Genomic DNA, 25762 nt, shown 5'->3' on the forward strand with positions numbered 1-25762 from the left:
GATTGAGTGTGCTTTTGAACTGAACTTTCCTGTTGTCCCCACTTTGCAGCACAAGAGTCATCTCAGCACAAACTGAACTCCTTTCAGATGAAACTAAACAGAAGAGTGGCCTCCAGGGACATATCTAATGTGCTTCAACGAACAATGGGTGGTCATTGCTTTGGACCAACCAGAGCTAGTCCAAAGAAAACCCTCAAGAAAATCATATGGTGTGGATGTCGATCTTCAGCACCATGTTTTTCACTCTACAGACATGCTCCTATTGAGCTTGTACTTGGTTTTATAGATGTAAATGATATGTGAATGATAGGTGCTGCTAAATGCCTTTGGTTCATTTCAAGTGTAAACTCAAGAGCTCAGTATTTTTTCCTGGAGGCTTTCAGAGGCACCTGCCACATACTGCAGAGGGAAGTCAGTCACTGTATGAGAACACATTGCATTGGGTCCCTACAACAGAGATGCAAGAAAGGTGCCTAGATGAGCTGGGTCCCATTCAGTGATGACTTAACACTTAATCAATACCTGGTCTCCTCATTAACCCTATAGGCTGTTACTGGTCTACATGATAGGCCTGTAAGGGTAGCTGAAGCAGTGATGTGTAATTGTAATTTTATTGTGGATAAACTCAGGAGCAGCAATTTGAAATCATCAAGAACAATTTAAAAGGAGATTGCTTGGATGGCTAGAAAGGCAGCGGACCGAACACCCTGAGTTTCAGTGCTGTTCCTTACTCTGCTGCTGATTTGCTTAAATTAAATTTATTGATCTCTCTGTTCTTAATGTACTTCAGTGTTCTTGTAACTCCTTGGAGAAAAGATGGTGTTTATCCAGCATGTAGCACAATGTTGTTCTTTGCTGAGAATCTGCTGGCACTTTCTGTGGTGTGATGTACTCCAAAGAGTATGAGATATTATTTTAAAAAAATGAAGTGATGGCTTATACATTTCAAATGAGGCCACATCTCCATCACTCTTCCCAGTATGTCTTTTGGTTGGTAGGACTTCTGTTGAGAGGAATACTGAACAAGGCTCCGTCCTATTACCCCCTACTAAACTAATTTCTGTAAGGGAAGAGTCCCTTCCTTAAACAGCAGAAACGTTCTGGTGATCTGGGAATTCCATTATGTTTTCCCTCTAGGCCAATTATTCTAGTTTCTTCGTGTCTTCCATTAATGCTTTTGCCTTCTCCTCTCTCTTAAGTTACCACATCTTATCTTAATTCTTTTTTCCTCTTCCCTCTCCTTCCCATCTTCAACGTGGCCTTTTGTCCCTACCCTTCCAATATATTTTATATAACCTTACCTTTTCACCTTGTTCTCCGTCATTCTTGTTTTATTACTTTTATCCCAGTCCAACCCTACTCTGTCCCTTTCCTTCTCCCTGCCCTGATTTCTAACTTGTTTCCCTATTCTTGCCTGTATCACCCTTTGAGGATTTTACAGCTGTAGCAGATCAGAAGGCAGAGAGCCCAGCAGAGGTGTGAAACCAGTAGACTTTTTAGTTTGAACCAAAAATACCACTTATGTGCTTATACCACAGGGAGGTCACTCTTTTCTAGCCTGCAAGACTGGCGACCAGTGCAGGAGTATAAGCAAGCACCGTGGAAGGAGCCGACTTGCAAATCTCGACGTGAACAACTTCAGAAATGTCACACCCAAGTTAGCCCACAAATACAGGAGGCTCTTCTCTGCCATGGTGTTTTAAATCACTGAGAACCACGTTTGTCATGAGTCTGTAATTCATTAGTGATCGCATGGCAGACCAGAGCTTGTGGGTAACTCACCCAAATCAGTGTTCGATAGTCTGCACTGCTGAATCACGGGCTGTGCGCTTAGGGTGCTCAAAACCAGGCACTGAAGGCTTGAAATTGTGTTGGTAATTAAGCTTTTGCAGCTATAACTCTCCAGCAGCATGAAGGGAGTTTCTATACCTGCCGTAATCACAGGATTGATCTCCTCAGCCTTGGTTCCCTGGCAGCTGGCTGTCTAGGCTATGCTATCTGTCTGGAATCTCTGAGTAGTCAGAGAAGAGGGATTGGCACCTCTGGGGCACGTTATTCCCTCTTCAGGTAGACCTAGGGATTGGCTTGAGAAGGTGCTTCTCTTTCATGGCTGAATACAGAGGAAGCCTGGACACTTACCTGTTAGCTGGCTGAGATGAATCCCCACCCCAAAAGGCAGCCATCTGAAATATTTTGCAGTCATGTTGGACGTTGGTTTATTCCTTCAGGGAGAAAAGAAAAATAACATCAAACCAAAAACCTTCGTTAAATGGCCAGCTGTTAACTGCTTTATATTGTCATGTCTTCATGCCTGCTGCAATGTAAGAAGTGTAGTCTGGAGAGAAGGTGAGCGCTGAATTTAGCTAATGGATCCAGTGAAAAGTATGTATTGTGCTGCTGAAATAAAATGTGCCTTACAGAACACTTCTCAAGTCTTGGTAAGAAGTTGGTATATTCAGACCTGCATGTAGCAGTGGCCATGAGCATACTCTATGTATTAATCTCATCTTACGTTTTTTGTCTTGACCTTTACTTTTGCTTCGGGCAAAAGAAGTTAATTATTCGCATATGACCCACAATAATTAGTGCAGTTTTGGATGAGTATAAATGAAGTATGACAGCTATGCATGCAAGGGTGAGCAAGTTTCAGTAAGAAACTTTCTGAGAAAAGATCACAGAAACTCAACGTTGCATAATCTGGACTTTTTTTTTAGGCAGGCTGATCTTGCCAACAATTGTTTACCTAAGCAGGATGCGTTTGAGAACTACCTTCTTTTTCATTCACTATATATGCATAACCACCAAAACATTCACAGTCATTTGGATACAGGAGGAAAACCAATGCAGTCTTTTGAACAACTTTCTTTGTTGGAAAGCCTATTTTTTAAAAATTAAAAATGGAAACAAAATATTATAGACGTAATAGTTGCATTTAATTCTCTCAGAGTGACCCCTAGATTTTTTTATGTATGCCTTCGTCTAGCTCCCCAGTACTTCTCACAGTTGTCCTCAAAACTTAGTGTACTGGTGTGGGCATGGAGTCCACTGGGGGGCGAGCTTGAATTACACATCGTCTCTCCAACTAGAAAAACTGCAAGTGAAACCTGTAATAGAGCATTTCATAAATCACAAGCACTGGTATTAAATTTCTCTTTCTAGTATCAGCTTCTTGTTGTTGTTTTGCCAAATCATCAAATAAAGCTATCAGGAGGTATCGGGTGTGATGGGGAGCCTTCAGGGCTCGCAGGCAATCTCGCAGCTCAGGTTTATCAACTCTTTCCGCAAGGAGAAACTGTGAGAAGTTGGCTCACAGGAGTTGTGTTGAGTTAGTTTCTGCTTCAGTGAACTTAAAGAAAATTACTGATGTGTGACTCCGCAAATGAGTAATCTTTAAAAACGGGAAAACCAGCAGCCCTGGGTTGCATCCCCAGTCTGCATATGTCTGTGTTGCGCTTGGTGTAGGTGCTGGTGTCAGCCCCGGGAATGGGGAGAGCTGTAACTCCTGTTTCCTGTGAGGTCTGCACCCATGCAGCCCCGGTGGGACTGGCGTTCTTCACTTTGCTGCTTTTAGTTTGAAGATGGAGAAGGAAACAACCGTAGCGTTATTTTATGGTATGTAATGGCTATTTCAGGCCTTTAGGCAGTACTAAAGTTGCCACTGACACTCCCAGTAGGACAGCTGAGCATTGCAGACTAAGTAATACTGGTTGCTTCCACTGTGGTTTTTTTCCCCCATCAAAATTTCATTCTAAAATTATTTAAATTTATCTTAATGAATTGTTGTTTCCTTTTCAACTAGCCCTGGTTTGTGAAAGACCTACAGACTCTGTTCCCTCTGAAGAGAGAGAATTAAAATCTGATAGGTTTTATGTAAATCGAAGAGGCAAATCGTGACTTCTGTTGAGAGGCCAATACGGGTTATAAAAACTAGACTTTAATAACTGATCTGTGAAGTTGGTGAAACTGGAAATCATGGGTCTGTGAAAGCTGTAAAATGCATTAAATAATTTCATTATTTTGGCAAAAAGCAGGAAGATATTTTCATGCCATAAAATTGAGGGCACGCATCTTGACCTCCTCTCTAGTTGGCTGGACGTTTCTGAAATGTCAATAGAAAGCTGCAAAGTAGTCAAAATTGCTTGCAATTTCCCTGCAAATTTCACTTGACTTGTCATTATTTTTCAATCATCTGTAACTATAACGAAACTAAGTTCACGGGCTAGGTGCAGTGAAGGTGGCAGGGCAAAGCCATGCAGTCAGGCCATTTATCGTGTTAAATGCAGTGCAGTAAAGTCTCAGGTGAAATAATACATTTAATGTCTATATTGTTATTATAGCTTCAGTCAGCTTCTTAGCTGTGGATATAGGGAGTGATTGGAAAGATGAGAGGTCAAGAGTGTCTGTTTTAGAGAGAGAGAAGAGGGAAAACAAGAACAGCCAGGACCCTTTGGGCTAGTTGCTGTAATAGTGCAAAGGAGACATTAGAAAGTGAAAACACCTTTTGGATAGATGACAGCGATCATGCGAAAAACACACAAGCCCTTTTTTATTCATAGTGATTTCAGTTGCCTTGCTAGTGCATTAAATAATGAAAAGCATGATTATCAGAAGATGGCAGGTTCTGGCTGCCAGCAGAGAGACTGCAGGGCAGTGGCTGCTGGCTGTGGGCAACGTCCCGGGGCACCCGGTCATGGGCAGACTGTCCCACTGGCCGACCACATGGCTAAAAGCTACTTTCACTTTTCATCCACAGGCTCCTTAGTCTGCAAATCCTAGCGTGCAATATTCTCTTTTAACCTGAATCGCAGGCCTGTTGGTACCAAAGCTAACCTTTGCATATCATGATCTGCTTTTCATAGACATCATCTGTCTCCTCGTAAATAGGGAGAGCATGTAAATTTGAGGCATATTATGTAAATTGAAGAGGCAAATTATGCTGTCTGTTAGGGGGCCTGCTAAGGAAGACAGAGGCTTGAAACTCATATAATGGATGGTACATGTGGGGGAGATTTAAAGCTCTTCTTTCAATTCTCTGAATTTAAAGTATTCAGAGTACACTGGGAGGTGTGAATGCATCCCAAAGCGGTGCCTAGCATAGGGACTGCGACCTGAGAAATCTAACCAACTGCATAGTCATTTAAAGGGAAATTAGATTTGTCTTGGATTTCGCATCTAAAGTTGCGTACAGCTAAATCCAGTTGTAGCTCATTGTGGCTACCCTTTACCATACGGGTGGTAAGCGTAATCTTCCCTTTGAAGGTATTCTTTCAGTAAAGAAGGAAGATGCCTGCTTCGGGGTTACCTAAGATGTAATTTTACAACATCTGATACAGAAGAGATTGCTCCCTGTCTTTCACCTCTGTAGGATTTTCTTTTATTGTGAGAGGAATCAGCATCCTGTGCAACCTTGTTTCAGTCATTAGTTCCTAATTTCTGGAGGAACACGGCAGAATGGCTTTCTGGGGTCAATGGCAGCCAAAGCCTGGGACTTCCCCAGTGGGCGCGAAGTGGCAGTGGATTTAGCTGGTGAGTGTAGGGCACCGTGTAGCCACAGCCGTGGCTTTTCTCCTGCCTCTGAGGTGTGGAGGAAGGCAAGGGCTGTAACAAGAGCACCTTCTGTGGGGCTCTGAATCACTCTTCCTCAGTGCCGCTGCTGCAGAAGATGCGGCCGCTTCGTTAGGCACTTACAGAGGCAGGCTGAATATAGCCCCCAGGCCAAATGAATTTTTTAGTGTTTGGTGCTTTGTCCTTGATCAACGCCTATATCATTCCTGAGAGATGAGAGCAAATACCTTTGCCACAGACGTAATGAAGCCTATTTGTCAGTGTCAGGGGGTCTTCAGCAGCGTTACATGGAGTCAGTAAACATCTCAGAAATGTGGTTTTGTACCTGAGAAAATGACAGCATTTCCTCCCTTTATAGCTGGGTTGAGACACTGCCCTAGAAGAGAGAGGGCTAGTGAGTACATGGGTGTTTTATTTAGTCTGTGCTTTTTCAAACACTGCATTCCTCTCACTCACTGTTGCTCCATATATTATTTTAATATGAAAGGGCCCCTGTCATTAGTCTTTGTTCACATTTTCCTTTGAGCAATTTCAGGGCAGACTTAAGAAGTCGGAGGCACCAAAAAAGTTATTTTTGCTCAGTAGGTTTTAAAACTCCATTCATTACCTGTTGTTTTCATAAGGTTTGTTTAGTGCCTTTTGCTAGCTATAAGTTCCAGAGAGATATTTACAGGTTTGTAATCCCTTCTTTAGGCAAATATTGGGAGGAAACAACATTTTAAAAATAATCCTTCTAGATTTGACTTGAACTGTGTAGATTTTTGGCCTACTTTAAAATTAACACCTCTTTGTCACCTACCCTGCAGACTTGCTCTTCAAAAGCCCAGCTTTTCTTTCTCATGCCCTACGTTCTCCCTAGGCCTTTATCCCAGAGCTCTCCCTCTTCCACGTAAATCTGTCAGGTGAAAAGAACTGCAACAGCAGGTTCACATGCTGTTCCAGAAACTGGGAATTTAAATAAACAAAGCCAATTTAAAAATTAATTTGCTTTAAGTAAAATAGGAGGTTCTATTTGTATTGGGTGATGCTTTTATTTTTTAAGAATGCTTTCTTTTAGTGTTTAAAATTTACTGCCAGTTTCAATAAACAGTAGAGCTTTCCAATGTGGAAACCAGTATATTTCATGGAATTCTTCACTTGTAGCTTTTCTGCTCTTTCTTCATGCAGTTTCTATTTAGAAGATAAACAGATTATTCAATAAATGGGGCTGCTGAAGCCTCAGTCTGTTCTCATTGATGTGACTGGGTTCAGATTTCAGGACAGAAATATATTTAAAAGCAGAATGTCTGCTGGTGCGATATGTACCAGGGTGTAAAGGCAGACTCACCAGTGCCACCACAGCCTCATAAGGTGATGTTCAGAAACGGGAACCTCTGGATGCAGTGACATAGTTGTCTGAGTCCAGCTACTTACGGGCAGGTGTCCATACCACAAGGAGCTTGTACATCCAGTTCTCTTCCAATAGCTTCTCTGTGGAAAGTTAAATGATTTCATTTCTGGCACATTTTGCGAGCTCTGAATTCACCTTGCACACGGGGAATCATTCCTCTGCATTGTAGGTCTGATGCTGTGCCGATATGGAAGGGTGCCCACGTGGTTATTCCAAGGCACTTTGATGGGAAAGCAAGTCTAATTGCGTCTGTGATTGCTTTCAGTCTCTAGGTTATGAAAAATATTTGCAACAGTGCCCCTTGACTTCGTAAATATGGGGTGCATATGTGTTTTGTCTGTGTGTGGCACGAGGGAATAATGATTATTTCATTATGCAGAATAAAATTTTCTCTAAGTAAACCATTTAGTACTTAATATTATACCTCCAAAGAACTGCAGTTCAGCTAAGGTCTCAGGCATGATTGTGGTCTACCATGTGTAGCCCTGCAGTGGCATGAAGGCGAGAAAGACCTCTCTACTCCCATTCCCTCCAAAATGCTTTCCCAGATGTTACACCCAGTCCTGGAGGAGTAAATACACAGTACAGCCTTTCCAAGGACGTTGACTCTTGCAGCCCACTCAGTCCCCAACAGAGGAAAGAGGGTAGCAGCTTGGTACTGAAATGCCCGTCACTGGTGATACTCCGTGTCTTTCGGGAAGAGTGTCTGGAATTGCTTGTGGCCGCCCTGTCCTTTTCAGGGCAGCCTTTGGTTGGAGCATGCTCAAAACTGCAAGTAAGCTTCACAAAGCCTTTGTTTTAATGTTTTATTCAGGTTTTCTTTTTTTCTGCTTTCTTTGTTTCATGGCTAGAAGCAAACAAGGAGTAGAGCCTGAAAGCTGGTGTTTCAGTCTTCACTTTTTGCAAATAAGGAGGTAGAAAAACGGGGAAAATTTACAAAAACTTCTTGTTTCATAGGAAAGGAAAAAGATGAGATGACACCTGTGTAGGACAAGGGGTTATTTTCTGCACTTCAGTGTTTTTTCCACATAGGATATGAAATGTAGTGGTATTTTGGTCACATTAACTTGAATGATCTTTTCCCTTGTCATGTGTATTTTTGTCAGTTAATATTTTTGTTTAGTATCATATATATTTACTCTGCTTTCTTGTGGTGGTAAAAATTGGTATCTCTTCATTTGGGAAGTTTAATTCCATTCACAACTCATTTACTTGAATGGGAGGTGGGTGTTTTAATGCTCTGTTTTCGCAGACAGCCCAGCACACCAGGGTCCCAGCCTCTGCTTGAGCCTGACTTGTAGCGCAGTGCAAACAGTAAAGAATCGGTTGTGCAAAACTGAGTGAGACAAAGCTCGTCCCTTGGAGCCTTTTTGCTGTTTTTTATTTGGTTATTTCTTTAGGGGTTCGTTTGTTGTTTTGTTTTTTACAGGTAGTGGAAGATTTAACTTTTATACTGAGAAGCATCAGTACTGCTTTTGATTAATGTGGTGGAGCAATCCCTGGAGCATCCAGGAGGAGTGACAGTAGCAGAAGCGGAAGCAGATAGAAAGGGAAATGTCACTTGTTTGGCATCTCCCTTGCAGTTATGGACCACAATGAAGGAAAGGTGTTTTATCTGGGGAGGCCAGACTAAAACCCAGGCCTGTAGCACCCCAGTAAAAGAGGGCTAGATTGCAGATCTGCTGGCACCCTCCGTGCAGTTGGCTGCTGATGAAAGTACGGATCTGCTGCATCACCTTTCCCAAGTACCTTTGTGACCAAAGGCTGCCATAAAAGGAAAATTCTCAGCTTTTCTGTCGGCACTGGAAATAGTCCCGTGTATTTGCTGTGGCTGTGGGAAGGAGAAACTTCATGCCATGTTCTAATACATACATATATATATATGTAGTATATATATAAAGTTTATATGTTAAGTGTATACATATGCACTTAACATACCTAAATATTTATATATGTACCACATTACACAGGAAAAAGTTATCAGGAAGGGTAATAAAATGCTATTTGTCATCTACTGTTGGGATTTGCTCTGGCTTCTGGATTCAGGTGCACAGGAAGAGGCCTTTTACATTTCCAAAATATTTATTTTTTCTGTTTTTACAGGAATTAAAATTTATCATTTTACATCAGCAATGCCTTTGGCAATGTACATAACTGATCCCTGTCCCAGGGCATTAATTCATTTGTATCTCACATAGTAGTAGATATGTCGTGGGGCAAAGTCCCTGTGCAGAAGCCCAAGCTCTCCTGTGCGTGCAGTGACAGAACGGGGCTGAGACCGATGTAATTGATTTGCCACTTTAAATTACACGGAATTGAATTTTGTGAGTCTGGTCACAGAGACATTTTTGCTGCAATTTGTATTAAAATAGCAATAAACTGAGGCAGCTCTATATACCTATACATATATATACCTAGAGGGGCATGTGGGACAACAGCAGAAGAAGGAAAGAGATAAGGTTGCTGAACTAGTACTGGTCTCGCAGAGGAAGTGAGAAGAAGGGCAGGGATGGCAAACAGGACCCAAGCTCAGCAGTGCAGTGAAATGGAAAGATGGTTCTGTGTTGTGATGTGGGGAAAGGGCTCACACCTGAATTATCAGAAGTGGCGCTTGTAAATAATCGGTTCAAGAGCTGCCAGAAGTGTGATGAAGTTCTGGCTCTTGTTTTAGAGTGGAGGTTGTCACTGTGTTTTTGATTTGAAGAAATCGTTTTGTTCCCAGTTTTCACATGAAGAAACCATGTCCCTGTGTTTTGCCTAAGTCAGACTGAGAACAAGGAATAAAAAAACCTGAATTTCAAGACATGTCACAGGCAGCACAGTATGTTCTTGTTCTGCTCATAGAAATTGTTTTCCCAGACTTGCTCAACTGATACGAGACTTTAATCTCTTCCCAGAAAGATATTTTATTTGCATATTTTGAAAATACTGAAACACAAAAGTAAAATTCACTATGTTCACCAAAAAGATATAGTGAATCAGTAGCTTGGAAGCAGAGATTGCAAATGAGCTTTGGAAAGACATCTAAATAATTTAATTGGATTTTTGCATAAAAATGATTGAAAATATTTCAAACTTTTAAAGGGACAAAACTAAGATCTAGAAGTTTCATTACAGAAAGTAAGGTGTTCCTAATATGTGAGTCCTAGCATTGCTGTTCCCTTTCTCTGCAGTTTTGGGAAGGTTGCTGATGCTCGCTGTGTTGGTTTTCCTACCTTCAAAATCCACACAGTATTTGTTACACAGTGCTATTAAGAAGACAGACTTTTATGAAGGATTACATTTTTTTAAAAAAAAGCTTTATAAGGCACTTGAATTTGGAAAGTGCTTTATAAGTGCTCTGATGTTTTTTCATTTAAAATTATACTAATAAAAATATCACACAAAACGTAAGAGTTGTCATTTTTCCCTTTCCCCTGTGTATAAAAACTAAGCTGCCCTCTTACCCTGGGAGTGCCTGAGGCTGCTCATTATCAGATAGTGCTTCTGCTGTAAAAAGATTCTTTTCTGCCTGAAATTGCTTATTTTTAGTAGAAATGCAAAATCTGATTAGCCATCATTTGTGGTTTTCGATTCAATGATTTCCCCTTCCTGAGTCCTGTCAGCATGGGTGCAGTGTGGCTGTCCCATATGTATCAGAACGATTCTGGTGTTTACGTGGGAGCTGAAACCGGCTGACATAAATACTACACCTTAGATATATTGCATAATATTCTGTAGCAGAAACCAAACAAGGAATCACCAGGAGATGTCCTCAATCCTGCAAAGCTGCAGATCTGTTGACTTGGACTCAAAATTTCAACGTCATCAAACATAGGCAGAGGCATGCACACTGGTTTTCTTTCAACTTGTTATGGGCTAAATCTGGTTTTATGTGGGGAATACTCCTCCCAGAGTAATGGCAGTAGAAACTGAGTGTATAAAGATGTGGCTATAGATAGCACGGCTGGGCAGGTGCCACCTACTCAACCATGCAAGTTTGACTCAAAATCATTGTATTTCATGAATGGAGTGAGGGATGGCATCTCCCCTATGCTCCCACCTTCACAGTGTGGAAACTATAAACCAAGTTTCGTTTCCATGGTGCTTTTTTAACTTTGTCCTTCTCAAAAGTGGAATTTCAGCTTGTGAGTCTTTCTTTAAATACAGAAACATCCAATTAGGTGGATACGCCTGTACCCTTCAACAGCCCCTTATGCGTATTTTCTAGTTGACGCTTACTTGGAATAAAAATGTTACCAGTATTTCAAAATGCTGAGTGCTGTTGCAGGAAGAGGCTACAGAGAAGCGTTGTAATATCTTAGAGTCATGGTGAGAATTACACGTGCAGAAAAATTGCATAGATGGGAATGTCTGAAGAGGGCACAAATAAGAAGTGACATGGCACTCACCTGTAGTTCCAGGGAGAGAGGTGAGTTTATGCCAGAGAAAGAAATTGGTTTAGAATTTGGTCACTGGGATGTGTTCTGTCCTGGTAATAGACGGTGTTACCTCGTTGTTACTTAATGACATGGCTGCCAAGAGCCTGCTACACTGACGAATAAATGAATCTTAAATAATACACAAATGAAAGGAACTGCAAGTGTGCACAGAGTACATAGGGCATATGCAAATGTAGTAAATAAAGTTCCTCGCCTAGGGAGCGTAAGCCTGGCTCAGTTTCCTGGAGCTGCAGAGCAGTTCCCCCGCTGGCAGAATAACCCATAACTGTTTACATGGTGTTTTTGCGGTGCCTGTCTTTTGAAACATCTGGCATCAAATACCATGATACCAGCTAGTTGATGGGCAGAGGATAACTGCTGAGGAACATACCGCATGGGAAATTCTGCCTGGGGTAGAACAGACCCTGGTCCCTTCATCTGTTACACGGCATGGTCTCCTGCTGGAACCCTCATAGGGTTTGTTTTTTTTTTTTTAAGGAATACATGAATGTCATCGTGTTGTAAAGTAAAAGTTTGAGAAGGATTTATTTCCATGGGTGAATGATGTTCTGGATGTTAGAACATGAATAAGGATATGGGAAGACAGATGTTGGGCCGTGGAGAGAGTGGAAAATTTTGGAAGGATTGGCTGAACAGCGGTCATTATTTTGTATTATTAATTCATTATTTGCTTGAGTTTAGGGAGATTTAGTGAGTAACTGTTGTAACTATGTTCTTAAGTGCTTAAGTGAGAGGAGTCATGGTAGGGTAGGAAAAATAATATGGGAAAAGTAATTAAACTAATCTGGATTGTGGCATCTGGACTACAATAGGGAAGGTTTTAGAGGGCTCTGAGAAATAGATGTTTTGTTAATAGAAGATTTAAAAAGTTCCATTTGGGGCATTGAGTCATACCTTTAAAACTGCATAATTAACTTCCCCAAATAATAGAAAACACTCATTTTCTACAGGGAACTGTCTAGAATAACTTTTTCATGCTCCAGGGTCCCTCTTGATCCATGTGAATGCCTGTCATGGCATACTGTTCACTGTCCATGCATGGCAAGACACAGCTGTGGAATAGCATCAGAATACGATTTCTCTGTGTTCTGGGATGTTTTTGTCAGGTTTTGGGACAAAACAATAGAGCTGTCAAAGATGGATGCAAAAGCAGAGGGTCAGCTCCCATGAAAACGTTCACAGCTTGGGGCATTTATTTTTAAATGGGTATCTTCTACAAGTCTAAACCCTTCCAGATTCAGCAGACTGAACTAACTGACAAGGTTTTACCTTTCTCCAGTTTTCTTTTTCTCCTTGTGTTAATTGCCACAGGTTCTCGGTCTTTTTCTGCAGCTCTCTTTACTACAGTTCCCAAAAACTGTCCACTGTTTTGTCTTCTCCTTTATTCCCGTGTTTCCACTACCCTGAGCAAGACTCAGGCCACCTGCTTTTACTCCTCAGAGCTGAATGCGAATTTGAGTGTGTGGTGCATGACAGTAACCGTGCGGCCCATGCTCTTGCTGCTGCTGAGCCACTGAAGGAGCCGAAACATGCCCACGCTTTGAACCCAAGAGTTTCTTAGACACTTAAGCTCAAGTGCTCGCAGAGAGGCAGAAGTGTCTGAGTCAAAATGGTTGAGTATTTGGCTTCAACTCCACTGCAATTCGGTCTTGAAATGGCAATATATATATCAGTTTCTTCTAATTAACAAACTAGTTTTGTCCACCTCCTCACTCACCACTTTCTGGGTTGCCCTGCTGAGATCCTGCTTCCCTCTGTTGGTTCTACTGAGATTTTCAGCTACGAGTGCCCAGGCTCATCAGCCAAAGCTGGTGTGTGGTATCTGACAGCAGCTTCCTGTCCTCTAGCAGTTCTGCTCCTCCTGGTCCCTTCTCCATCCTTTGAACTCCTGGATCTTCTTGTTTTTACTGTAGTTCTTACAGACTCAGTGGTCACTTTTCATGTCTGGGATGTTACCAGACAAAAGGCTAACAGTATAGCATTGCCTAGGAATAACATGTTTTTTTCTAGCACCTGTCCATCCACAGGTAATGTGGGTGTTTAACAAAAAAAATATATTCTTCCCCTAAAAATTAGGTTTGCGTAAAATGTTGTTGAAGCTGATCTTAATGAAAAATTGTATCTTGCACGGTTTCTTTACAGTGGCTTCTTTTAAGGTGCACGTGAGTGAAAGTCTTCAGAGTAATGCTACTTTGCCTGGTTTTTTCCTTCTTATGTTATATGCATATATTTAATTGAAAATAATGAAAGGTCTTTTTAGGTTGAGCTCATAGAAGCGATTTTCCTTCAGCAGTGTAAATAGCTTGAGAGGAATGTGGTTAGTCCTGTCTCTTTCACATAGCTCAATAGGCGCTGGGGAAGCAGGATTCATTGAGGAGGGAGGCTGGAAACAACACCTGGGAACTCCAGCCGAGTGACCCGCGCTCATGTCCTTCCATCAGCTGACTTTTGTTTCTTACCTAAAGTGATACTGTTTTAATGGACGAACAATTTCTGGTACTTCTCTTTCACCAACCATACCTCCCTGCATCGGGTTCTCCATTTGTCTTCTGCCAAGGGAAAGAAGAGCTGGGATTTGCGTAACCAGAGATGCCATTGCAAGGGAAGGATCTCGGGGCAGGGAGAGACTTAGAATTTCAGATGCTCTTAAATAACGATCCAAAGCTTAGGAAATACCTCCTCATTTTGCCCTGGAAGTCTCTGTGGTCAAACAAACCAGCTGGGGCAGTATCCAGAGTCTAAACAAAAAGAGTTTTAAAGTGCATTGAGGATGGGCAGGGCAAGCACTCTACTTGGAAACTGTTGATGCGGTGTGACGAGACTGTTGGGATAGACCTGCCAAGTCAAATGGGGAGACTGCTATATTTGTCTGGTGCTCTGCACCAACTGTTTGTGGCAAGGGCATGTATGTAAGACAGTTCGGTGGTGAATCTGAACACATTTTGTAGCGCTTTGCCCTTGGCAAGAGTGTGCAACCCACCATCTGCCATGCAGCTCATGCCCATCCAGCTCATGGCAGCTGCCGGATTCCAGGCACCCAACGCTGCGGCTGCTCAGGGGCAATGAACACTGTTTGGTGCTTTGTGCTTGGCTGAGGACTGTAAAATTATCTAGGCTAAGTTGCTGCCGGTGCAGCTATGGGCTGTGGTCACCTCAGAGCCTGGATTGCTGGGTTCTTCTCGCAGCAACTGTTTCCCACCCCCGTCTGACATCAAAACTGCAGCACAGCCCAGATGGTGCACAGAAGGTACCAACCCAAGGAGCTCAAATGTTGCTGACAACCCTGTTGACATGCCTGTACAGCATCTGATTTCCTTACAGAGGCACCCATGGCAATTTCAGCTGGACTTTTCAGGGCTATTTGAACTTTGTGATGATATTCATACTCAGGAATTTTCTTTTGAAACCAAGGGCTCTCAGCAAAGTATTTATTGACTTCTGAATAGACGCATGGAGGAACGTGCTGCCTACGACAAAGCAAGTGTTGTGTCACTGGTTCATGTAGTTGAAATAGTTTCTTGCAAGCTGGTTGTGATTCATAAAAGATAACAAATAACTGAGGGATGATTGTGCCTGACGAAGGGAACAGTTGTTGCAGAGATGCTCTTTTGTTGCCCTGGTTGTGATTAGCTGGTTTCAGAAAGGGAGGTAAAAAATGATTTCTGACGCACCAAAGGAAGATACATACGGACCTCACACAGTTCTTCAGTTTTGGTGCGTGCTCGACTGGGGGATCAAGGTAACTGCCAAGAGCATTTAACATGTAGACATTGAGGGCGGTGATAGAAATCACAGATAAGTATAGCCTACAAACATGGCAAAAATGGGGTTTTATAACAGTTTGCTTCATGAAAGCGCAAAATCCAGATATGCTGTATTAATCTTGTCCTCTGACAGATATGACACAGAACGTGGGGCATGCATCATGCTTACCTTTAAATAAAAAGCAGAGGGTGGGATTTTCCAAAAGTCTATACTTAGCCCAAGTCTGATCTCATTGAAGTACATGGGTATTTTTCAACAGCGTTGTGCAAGTCCCACGGCTGGGTACATTTAGAAATTGTACACTGTTCCTGGTAACGTCTTGCACACAAAATTAATTTTACCGAAAGTAAGTGCAATAAATAAAGAGGACGTTTTGCAGATTGAATTTTTATGTTTGACTGGGAAATGGTAGTTCATTTTTACCAGCTTGCTAAGAAATGTCCTGCAGAGTTGTTTACACAAACAATTAGAAATCTTTGTAAACTTCATAAAAATAATTGGAAGTCTGTGGCAGCCTATGATAAATTGCTGAAATATCGGGTAATCTGGCTATTTTAGGAGAAAGCATAGCCTGACAAGGTGAGGGTAGCAAACCTGTACGGTAATCATGAGAATAATTACACAGCCCTTTGTCCTGATGTTAATCCCCACATCACCCCTGCAAGGTAGGATCTATATTGTTGCCTTAATCCTGTTGATTTTCTTAGTCATCTGAATGCCACAGGAATGATAAATCTCAGGGCCCTTTCCTTATATTCAGCAGATTCGGTACCTCGTAATTGTGTAATTTGGCCTAAAGCAACCCCTAGGCAGTGGGTGTTCATGGGAAGCGTGCAGAGGGGGTTGCGGGGATTAAGAGCAACAAGGGGAAAGTAACTACCTGTTTTTCCCCCCCTCCCCTCTTTCTTTTGTCTCTCCCAGGAGAAAAACCCTACAAATGTACCTGGGAAGGCTGCACCTGGAAGTTTGCTCGCTCGGACGAACTGACGAGGCATTACCGCAAGCACACGGGAGTGAAGCCATTCAAGTGTGCAGACTGTGACCGCAGCTTTTCCCGCTCAGATCACTTGGCGCTCCACCGCCGCAGGCACATGCTGGTTTGAGAAACGCTACCTGTTCCAGCCGAGTTTAAGAGCTGGGTCTCTTAACTACCCGGAGTGAATTCAGCAGGGCTGAATCCCCTTCTACAGTGTTAACAGACAGGGCTTTCCCTGACGTCCGTAACAAAAAATAATAACAGAAATTTAAAAAAAAAAAAAAAAGCAGGAAAAGAAGTGCCACTCTTCTCCTTGCCATCTGATGTTAACCCCGTCTGCCCCTCAGCATGGCTACCCCCTGAAAGTGTCATCACAATCACCTGGGAAATAGCAGCCAAAATGCTACAGGAATGGGCATTATTTTACATGCTGCGTCCTTTGACAAAAAATGTTTATAGCTTGTATGTTTTCTCAGCTGTCGGACATTCTGTTCCTGAAAAATCACTGCTGATTGGAGGATTAGATACAACAAACCGATGATGATGAAAGCAAGACCGCTAGACCTTTATTATCCCATCTTTTCCCCTTGTTTTGAATACCATCTGGCCGGTGTCAGCATTACACCCGGGCTGTGCTACAGACAAGCTGCGTGTGAGTAGGCAAGAAGATTCTGCTGGGAACGTCCCGCTGTCGGAGCTGAAGGGTCGCTTGAGCAGACTTTTGCAATAACGATGGTGGCATTTTAATATTGTACCACAATTTGTCATTATGCCCTAGAGGACGCCAGCCATTTAACCTTCTTTTATCCTTTTTTTTTTTCCTTTCTTTTGTTTTGTTGTTGTTGCTGTTGAAGTCTGTAAAATAAACAAGGGGCAGCAGCATCATCTCTGCTGAAAGTACAATATTAAGTATCTGTATTTTACCATGGACTTATTTAGAACAGTTTTCTGATTTGTATAGAAAAAGCCCGTCTAAAAACTACTACCCCATTCTCAAAGTGCAGTTTTCTTTCATGCAGGTATCCTCTTCCCCAGTGTTTGAATACAAGGAAATAGTCAGATCTTACACTCGCTGGTACCAAGATTAGTGGTGTAGCCATTCATGAAATGGAAGAGGATGTACCAACAAACAAAACAGAGAAGGAAGGGCTGCATCTCTTAGAGATAAAAAGCAATAATGAGTAAAATGGCTCTCGAGACAATAATTTACTCCACACCAACAGAAAGGGGGGTTTGCAGAAATAGCATGTAAGATCATTTAAGTTAATCTTTCTGATGGTTTCACTGACCTGCTAGGTACCACAATTAAGTACTTTCATTTCCTTCAGCATAATACTTGTGTCTGGAAAGCAAGATAGATAAAGGAAAGAGCTGATTGTTGAGGAGTCAGTGGATGAACCGTAAGTAGGAAGGAGAAATGGTTCTGCAGTGGTGCTCTGCAAGACATTAGGTATCTCCCTGGGAGTTAGGGAATAACAAGATTTTGCCAGCTGCCTAGTATGATATAAATGGTCCTTTATATAGGTACCAGTGGCTACCCCTGCTGGGATTTTCAATCCAAGCCTTTTCAGGTTAAATAAAAGGAAATTCTTGATCATCCCCATACAGCCCTGTAATTGTGAATCAGTTTGTATTAATTGAATTATGTAGGAAAGAGAGAAACTCTTAGCCACCGGTTGTTCATGCAAATGGATTAGTGTTTTTCTATCTTCTTTCCTCACGAGGATCTGCCTACCCAGCTAAATTTGACAAAGATGAGGCTTGGCAAGATATTTTAAGTGTTGAGATTTTTATAGCTTAGAGATAAAAGATGTATACATAAAGGTCTTTTGCAATGCATTTAATTATGAATATTTGGTTCCAGGAATTGCACAGATTAAACTTGTGATGCCACTTGTTCATTTTTAAATGTTTGACCAGTCTGAATTAACTTCTGATTCCTGAAGTAACCATAATAATGTTGGGGGAATTCTGGAATCGAAGTAATCTTAAAGGAAAACCAGCACAGAGCACCCATACAAATACTGAAAGCAATTACAGTTAATTGAGGATTAATATGACTGGGATAATACTTTATAATAGCATTCACAGGGCTGAAAGTTTGATTGTCTTTAAATATGTTCTTAATATTTCCTGGTACCGGATAGTTTATCAGCTCTCTGAAAGGAGAACTTCAGTACTGTTAAAGCTCAGGCTCTCTTCTGCCGAGTGGTCAGCAGAGAAACCCAAGACAAATTATTCGCGGCCATTGTGGGAAAAACGCCTCTCAATTCCCGTTGACTGTGTTGTTAATCAACTCTCACAAAATTCAACAACGTTTTATATCCATCTCCAAATCAGGAATGAAGCAAAGGCGCTAAATGTCTGTGCAAAGCATGAAAAGGCTGCGATGGATCCGGGCTTCTAGGTAGGCCATGAGGCATTGCAGGGCAGCAGAACTGGGTCTTTACCAGCAGCGTTTACTGCTGTTGGTTTAAAAAACTGGTTGTCAGTGTTGTGTGTGAGATGGTTCATGGATTACGTCTGAGGTCTGTCTTTTCTGTACTTCAGTATCATCCCCTTAAATGAATCTGTCAGTCTCAGCATTTAGGGAAAAAAGTCAGGTCAGGTAGAAGTCAACTGATAAAATTATTTTCCCGCCCAAGAACATTTTACTGACTAATTACTTGAATAGCAGTAATTCAGTTGAAGAACCGATGGCATACAGAATTCCTTTCAGGCTCTGACTTTTTTTCTCCCATAGGAAATGAAATTTATTTGACCAGAAGCTCCTGAGGCCATTCTGTTGGCATGTGAGAGGAGCAGTGAGAGATCATCTCTGATGCTATTCACAAAGGCAGGGTGTAACTGGGAGAGACCAGTGTCCTCTTTAGGCTTCTTCTGTAGTCAATGAAGAGAGAAAAATTCCAAGAGAAATTGAGAGGCCTTAAATTTCAGCATTCAGCTCTCAGTGCTGCCCCGAGGAGGAGCATATGTATCACAGACCCTGGGGAGGCTCCTCTCCCATGACCAAGGTTGGTCTTTGTGAATCCCTTGTCTTTGAGCTGGTTGCCCATTACTTCATACATAGGAAACACTGCAACAGAAAGAGGGTCTGGTTTTATTCAAGGAACCTCGAAGTGATACAGGCATAAAGCAGCACTCATGGCAAGGGACACAGGCACAGAGCGTGTCAATGGTAACAGAATGAAGCCAAAAGGTAAAGGAGTGTACGCTCAATTTTCTTACTTCACAATCAGGAAGTATATCCTCAACCTTTCCAGCACACATGTAAGGGCTTTTCGTGCTGATGTTACCTCTAGACAACTTAGACTACCAGCAGTAGTCCAGCACCGGGTTTCAAGTACCCAGTGTGGTTCTTGGCAAGTTTCTCATTCATACCAGTGCCTGCAGGCATTGGCCCCAGATACTCTGTGAGGTTGTTTTCATGTTTGTTTTCCCCTTCAGAAATATTTTAAAAGATGTTACTCTGTGGGAGGAGCGTGTTTGGATGTGGAGCTGATGTTCCCCAGATTCTCAGGGTGTCCTTCCATCAGTGGCTGTGGTTCAGACCCGCCAAACTGTGCTTGTGCAAAGACCGAGGGCGATTGCTCCAAGGTAGTTTCCTCAAAAATCCTGGCATCCCACTGCAGGTTCATGACATTTTGTAGCTGCGATGAAGGCTTACATCATATGTAGCACGCAGAAATACCAGATCTTGTCTTGACGCAAAACAGTAGGTCCGTCTTAACTGAGCAGTTGGGAGGGACAAATATAGCGTGTCCCATTCTTTCGGGAAGACAGAAATGTATGCTTCTGAGTGTGAGTAAAGGGTGGATAATATCCACCATGCCCATTACGACCTGCAAAGGAAACTATGCCACAAAGTGTCAGATTTTAAATGTTTCCAAAAGGATCCAATGGATTTGTCAGGAACTCAGTAGCCAGCATTATAGGAAAGCGTAACGAGCAAGAAGCTTTGATACAGAACTTTTTAAATTTTAAACTGCCATTATTTTTTGAGCACCTGTTTTATTCAGCACTGTAAAATTGGCTCATTGCAACAGCAGTTTATACTTGGGGATGAAGATGCAGTATTCCTTATTCTCTATCACGCTTACACAATTAATTAAATAGATTTAGACTGACTTGTATATATGATTATGTGCTGGAGTAATGTATAACAAAATTAACTGTTAAAAATTACATCAGTGGTGTTGATGTTTGGGGTAAACTCACAGTGCAGAGCATGGACAAATAGCTGGACAGCCTTTCTCCCCTTTAATAATGGGAATAACAGTGATCATAAGTCTCGTTTTCCATTAGCCACATTGAAAATGTATTCTAGTTGCCATTTATAAATTTATCTTCTGATAATAAATGCTGTTTAATGGAAAAAATCTCTTTCTCCTTTATTGAAGGTGGGTGCCTCAAAATCAGAGTAAATTTCACCATTAATATCCCGCTTATTTTTTAGTTTGAACTTTGGTTTGGAGAGGTCAGTGTGTGAAACTGCATCTTCCACAGCGGACAAGTCTAAAGATCGTTCAGTGAATCAGCCCTGCTCCCGCATGTTCATCCATATACCCATGCGTATAAACCCCAGCACTTCCACATGCCTCCACCCATGTGCAGGTAATAAACAAGTTTATTTAAAAAAAAAATCAGAAAAGGAAGAATTGGAAATAAACACTGTAAAAGAAAGTACTACCTTCTTAAGAAACCAGCTCATGTTATTGTGTTATGCCTTTGCCTGTGATTTATAACTGGAGAAGTGCACAAAGAAATTTAAAGATTGTTGTATTTTCGCAGTTCTGCTATAGCGTAACAGTTGCTGTGTAATGTGTGCTCATGAAGTAAAGCCCATTGGTACCTTAAAAATGCTTAAATTCTGATCAATTTCCGCAGTAAATCAGGTTTTAGTACAAAAATGGAACTATAAGGATACTGCATCTTTAGAAATCAAAATACATTGACAGTATTTTACTATACTTGTAACAGTTTAAATGTTCTGTAATATACATGATAGTGGAAAAGTATTTCCAAACTCACAATTTTACATGGCGTGTAAATAGGTTAAGTGAAGTACATTTTTAAAATTCATCAGGAAAAATGGTAAGACAATGCCTTGCAAAGCTTGAACACAAAGTGGAAGAGATAAATGGTTCCGTTTTGTCAGAGCGTGTTTTCTCTGCAAAACGGAGTGTCCACTTCGTTGTTCGCAGATCGTGTGCGGTATAGAGAAGTCATATCGAATCCTTCAGTGTCAAATAAGTCAACACTCAGAATGTCTTTGAATAAAGGAAAAAAAACAAAACCACTTAATCAAAATGAAAACCATATGGAAGGTTTTGGGTTTTTTGTCTTTTTTCTTTTTCCCTTCTGGCATTTCACAGTGAACTGCAGATACAGTAATGGCAAACTCTCATTTGGCTTTATTTCTTCTTGTGTTTCCCTGACTACAACACATCACGAACAAAGGTTGCAGCTGCTCCTTGCCGATTCCAGGGAAGTTTAGTCTTGCAGGTGCAGTAGCATGTCAGCAAAATCAATTGTAGCAGGACAGTTGTGACATTTAAAATGCACATACACTTCAGCAAGAGAGCGTAAAAGCTATTTTAAAAGATGACACAGAAACTGAAAGTGCCTGTAATTAGAACTGATGGGATGTTCCTATACTTTTACACAGCAATAACTTATGGGATTCTGTTAACAGTAAGGTGAAAATGAAATTTTACTAGGAGAACAATAATGCAGCACAGAAACAAACACAAAGTGCCATTTGTATATTCACATGTTGAGATAATTGTGTTAGAGGTTTTAGTTATTTTCTCAGATAACGTCTGTCATATACTTGTAAGAAGAAGATGATGCTTAGCGTACAAATGACTCATATCCATATCGATTCTCAGTAGGTGTGAGTGGAGCTCATTGTCAAGCAGTGTTTTAGGGGATTCCTTCCTAATTTATGTCTGATGTGCCCGTGTATCCAGGGTATTCTCTAATGAAATAATCCAAAAACCAGCAATAAGCCCAATGAAGCTTTTTTAGGGTATATGGTAGAACAGGGATTCTCTTGCAAAATCCTCTGCATCAAACTCTGGAAACACAGAGTTCACCTTATGTCTCCTTTCTATTCGTCATGTAATGCTCGTAGTATTTAATATCATCTTAGAACTGGTTGACTTCAGGAGTGGACAAAATATATCACTTTTCTTTCTTTGCGGGACAAATGAGTGAAAAAATGGGGACTGTCAGTCTAGAGACTATTTGAATAGCAAACAAGAAGTTGATATTCCTAAAATGGAGTACGGAGAGGTTTATACTGAGTGGCCTAAACATTTGCATCAATAGACTAATTGATCTTACAAGAAAATGGCCAGCTGTGACTCTTCCACTCTTTGTTTTTTTTTCTCTTTTTTTAAATCTGGTAGGTTTCTGTAAAAACAAAATAAACTGCTGCTAATGGATTCTTAAAATAGCAGTGTAATGCCATCCCTCTTGCTTCTTCTGTTTCTAAAAATGAATTCATTGGAGATCAAAGTGTAACTGATTGTCCTAATACCTTTGCCAAGGAAGATTGCTTTCCATCCTCTAAATTTGTACCTGTCATTCATCCAGGCAGAATTTTGTATTTGAAAATTTCCAGATTTTGCCTAGACTTTTGCTGCCATCGGTGGTTGCTTCTGGAGTGGGGGGATGGGTCTTCGGGTTTTATTCACTGAGGCAGGATTGGGTGTGCACAAAGATGCTCATATACTGAAGAAAGTGCAGGTGCAAAAAAGAAAAAAGCACATGGACTCGCCTGTAAAAACCAGGTGTTTATGCACATCTGTTAATTGTGTGACCAGACTGAGGGTTTAGGAACAGCTTGTTTTTAAATGTTAGCCACTGCTGGAAATAAGCCCATCAGAACATGCATACACTCATTCTGTCGTCCTCAGCTTAATCTCCAGATATTAAGCACATAAAAGAACTCAATTGATGCTGGGGATTTTAGGAAGGCACCAGGGAATGTGTCATCAGAAGGACAAAGGAAACGCTAGTTTCTTACCTCATGCCTGAGCCCTTGTTGGAGAGGAGGGCTTGGTTCTTTGTTCTGGAGCAGCAGCACTACAGGGAGGCACCCTTAGTGCCTTGCAGCGTTGGGAGGTTTGGCCGACTGCAGCCCTATGTGTGTTAGTTCCTGCGTAGGAAAGGGCACCTTGTCTTCACCATCCCAAAATGAACCCGGCTTTTTTTTTCCTTCTTTCTGAAAAACAAATAACAGCATTGGTTTTTCCTCAGTTCTACTGATTTGCCAGCATGTGCTTGTGACAGCTTGTGCTTACTGACTTTAAATTATGAAATAAACTGAGTGGCCCTTTTATTAAGTTCTAGATTATTCAGTACGCAGTTGTTCAGTCCTCCAGACAAGCAAAACTGCGAATGTGGATTTTTAGCTATTACTAAAGTAAGAATTGAAAAAATTATGTGTGACCTGCAACATCTTCCCCAGCTCAGCCTCAAAAGTTTCAGTGAGCCAAGATGCCCTCAGTTATAAATGAAGAGGTGAATGGTGGTTCACACATTGGCTTGCCAAACCTTGCTCCGTGCTGTGACCTCTGCATTTAAAAAACAATAGTTCGGTGTCTGGTAGGGAACCACAGGTGATGGCTTTGATGTACCGTCATAAGCATGAACCATGAAATACAGAAGTAGGTCCAGGTGCTGCCTTTCTAGATGTAAAATGCTTCTTTGGAAAGACAGTTTGAGCCATAATCTTCACGGCTGAACTAATCTTTCTCACAATTCAGAGTTCATGTTGTCATTTCTGGTTGCAAGCTATTTTTCACTTCTACGTTTGCATTTTATTTTTCATTTTAAAAAAAACCACCATGGTTTATTTCTTTCCTTATCGTCCTATACATCGCTTCCTTGGTAATGTAAGTTCTCCGCTGAACACCTACACAGTATGTCCTCTTGACCTGCTGTCTGTCCCTAAAAGGTTATATCTCCCATTTGCACTTGCAATAAAACGTTCACAGAGATAGTAATGAATTACTTCAGTTTCATGCACCATCAGCCTTCGGACCTTCAACCCACACACAGACACGCGCATTCATACACTGCAAGTGAAAGAGAGACTTGGACACTGCTGTCAACATGTGGGGTCAAAAATACCATTAAATTGGAAAGTTCTTTCAGCTGTGTTTAGGAAGAAACAACAATCATGAAGAATAGCGTTCTTGGCCAGGTCACTTATGGATGAAGCAAATTCCCCTATGGCGTTAGTTGAATGAAATGCTAAGGATGGGGTTGCATTTGGCCCCACATTGTTCCTTCTAATCGGGTCGTTACCGCTGTACGTACCAATGAGTGTTCATTTGATCCTCCTGTGTAAAAATACAAAAACATCCCTTAGTTTACAAAGTGATTAATTTGGGACTGAAGCGTCACAGCCGTGGAATTAGTAGGTATGGCACCTCAATCTTTTTCCTAGATAAGATGCAAAAGGGAGGGTCGCTATCGGTAACCCCATAGAGATAATACTGTCAATAGAGGTCCTTCGCTTAGAAGGAATAAAAATACCAGTGCTAGCAAGCAAACATATTAGTTTCTTAAGTCTTTTTCTTTTGCCTTCTTCTCAAAAGCTTTTAAATGCAAAAATTACTTTTCTTCAAAAATAAAAGTAATCATCTGAAGATCTAATTTCCCAATAGTTTCCTCTGCATTTATATACTATGTAGTGTTTAGGCAACACCTATGTTATAAGTTTATTAATATTATGTAAGTGTTGTTCTTGTATTTATGTATAGTGTATGTATTGTAAATATACTCAGAGCTTTTTTTCCTCTTACTGTAAAATGGTGATTTTTGCCCTATGATAATGTAAAGGGAGTCCCCTAATGAAATCCTGTCAGAGGATGATTATTCCAGTCTATTCTCAAAGATTTAAATGAACAAGTGTTATCGTTTTTAATGGTGTCTCAGACATATTTTGTTGGTGCATTGCTTTTCTGTATTCAACTTTCCTATGAATTGAGCTGTGAATTGAAATAGAGTTTAAACCTTTAAATGTATGCATTTGTATAATTATCTGAATGGAGGCATGAAGGTTAAATAAAGCATTTTGTATTGAACAAAACCCCTAATTATTACTGTGGATGACTCAAACCTTCTGGAATACCCAGTTATTAACTTTTTTTAATTAAACCTTTGTTAAAAAAATCTTTTCTATAAACATACAGTGATTTTTTTTTTTAATGGAACGTTTGCTTAAGAAATGGATTTTACTTGCTTTTCTGATTCTTTTGAAAGCCATCATATAGAGTAGACATTCTTTCTCCTTTCACAGTGTTTGTGCATCTGTGGCAAAGCTGGAACAAATAAAATAGCACTCAGCAGTATAAACAAAAATGTCCTGGGATGATATAAAAATATTTTGCATTACTATGTAACCTGAGTTCCTGAAGTACTTTAAAATGGAGTTGCGTGACTGTCTGTCTGCTTCTTTCTCTCTCCTTTCCCTGTGTGCAGGGAGGCTGGCACAGTTAATGTGCAGCATGCCTAAGCTAAGGTAACCCTGCAGCCGAGAGGGGATTCGTCCAGGCGCCTGTAAAGTAAAGGAACAGCTACTGAAGGAGGGCACTGGTCCCCTGGAAA

General features: G+C 41.1%; 1 protein-coding gene across 10 annotated transcripts in view; it reads left to right on the plus strand.

The window, feature by feature from the left end:
* Positions 1-25244, plus strand: part of KLF12 (KLF transcription factor 12) — a 251827-nt gene extending 226583 nt beyond the window's left edge. For 4 of the 10 annotated variants that reach the window (XM_064440736.1, XM_064440737.1, XM_064440735.1 and 1 more), the window contains one exon: positions 50-3272. In XM_064440736.1, coding sequence (XP_064296806.1) covers positions 50-303 — 254 coding nt within the window. In that variant the 3' untranslated portion in view covers positions 304-3272. Of the gene's footprint in view, positions 1-49; positions 3274-16083 lie in introns of those variants that run through there. The other 6 variants (XM_064440733.1, XM_064440741.1, XM_064440734.1 and 3 more) reach the window with 3 other exon arrangements.
* Positions 25245-25762: the final 518 nt, after the last annotated feature.

The sequence above is a fragment of the Phalacrocorax carbo genome, chromosome 1, assembly GCF_963921805.1.
Source record: "Phalacrocorax carbo chromosome 1, bPhaCar2.1, whole genome shotgun sequence".
Taxonomy (NCBI): Eukaryota; Metazoa; Chordata; class Aves; order Suliformes; family Phalacrocoracidae; genus Phalacrocorax; species Phalacrocorax carbo.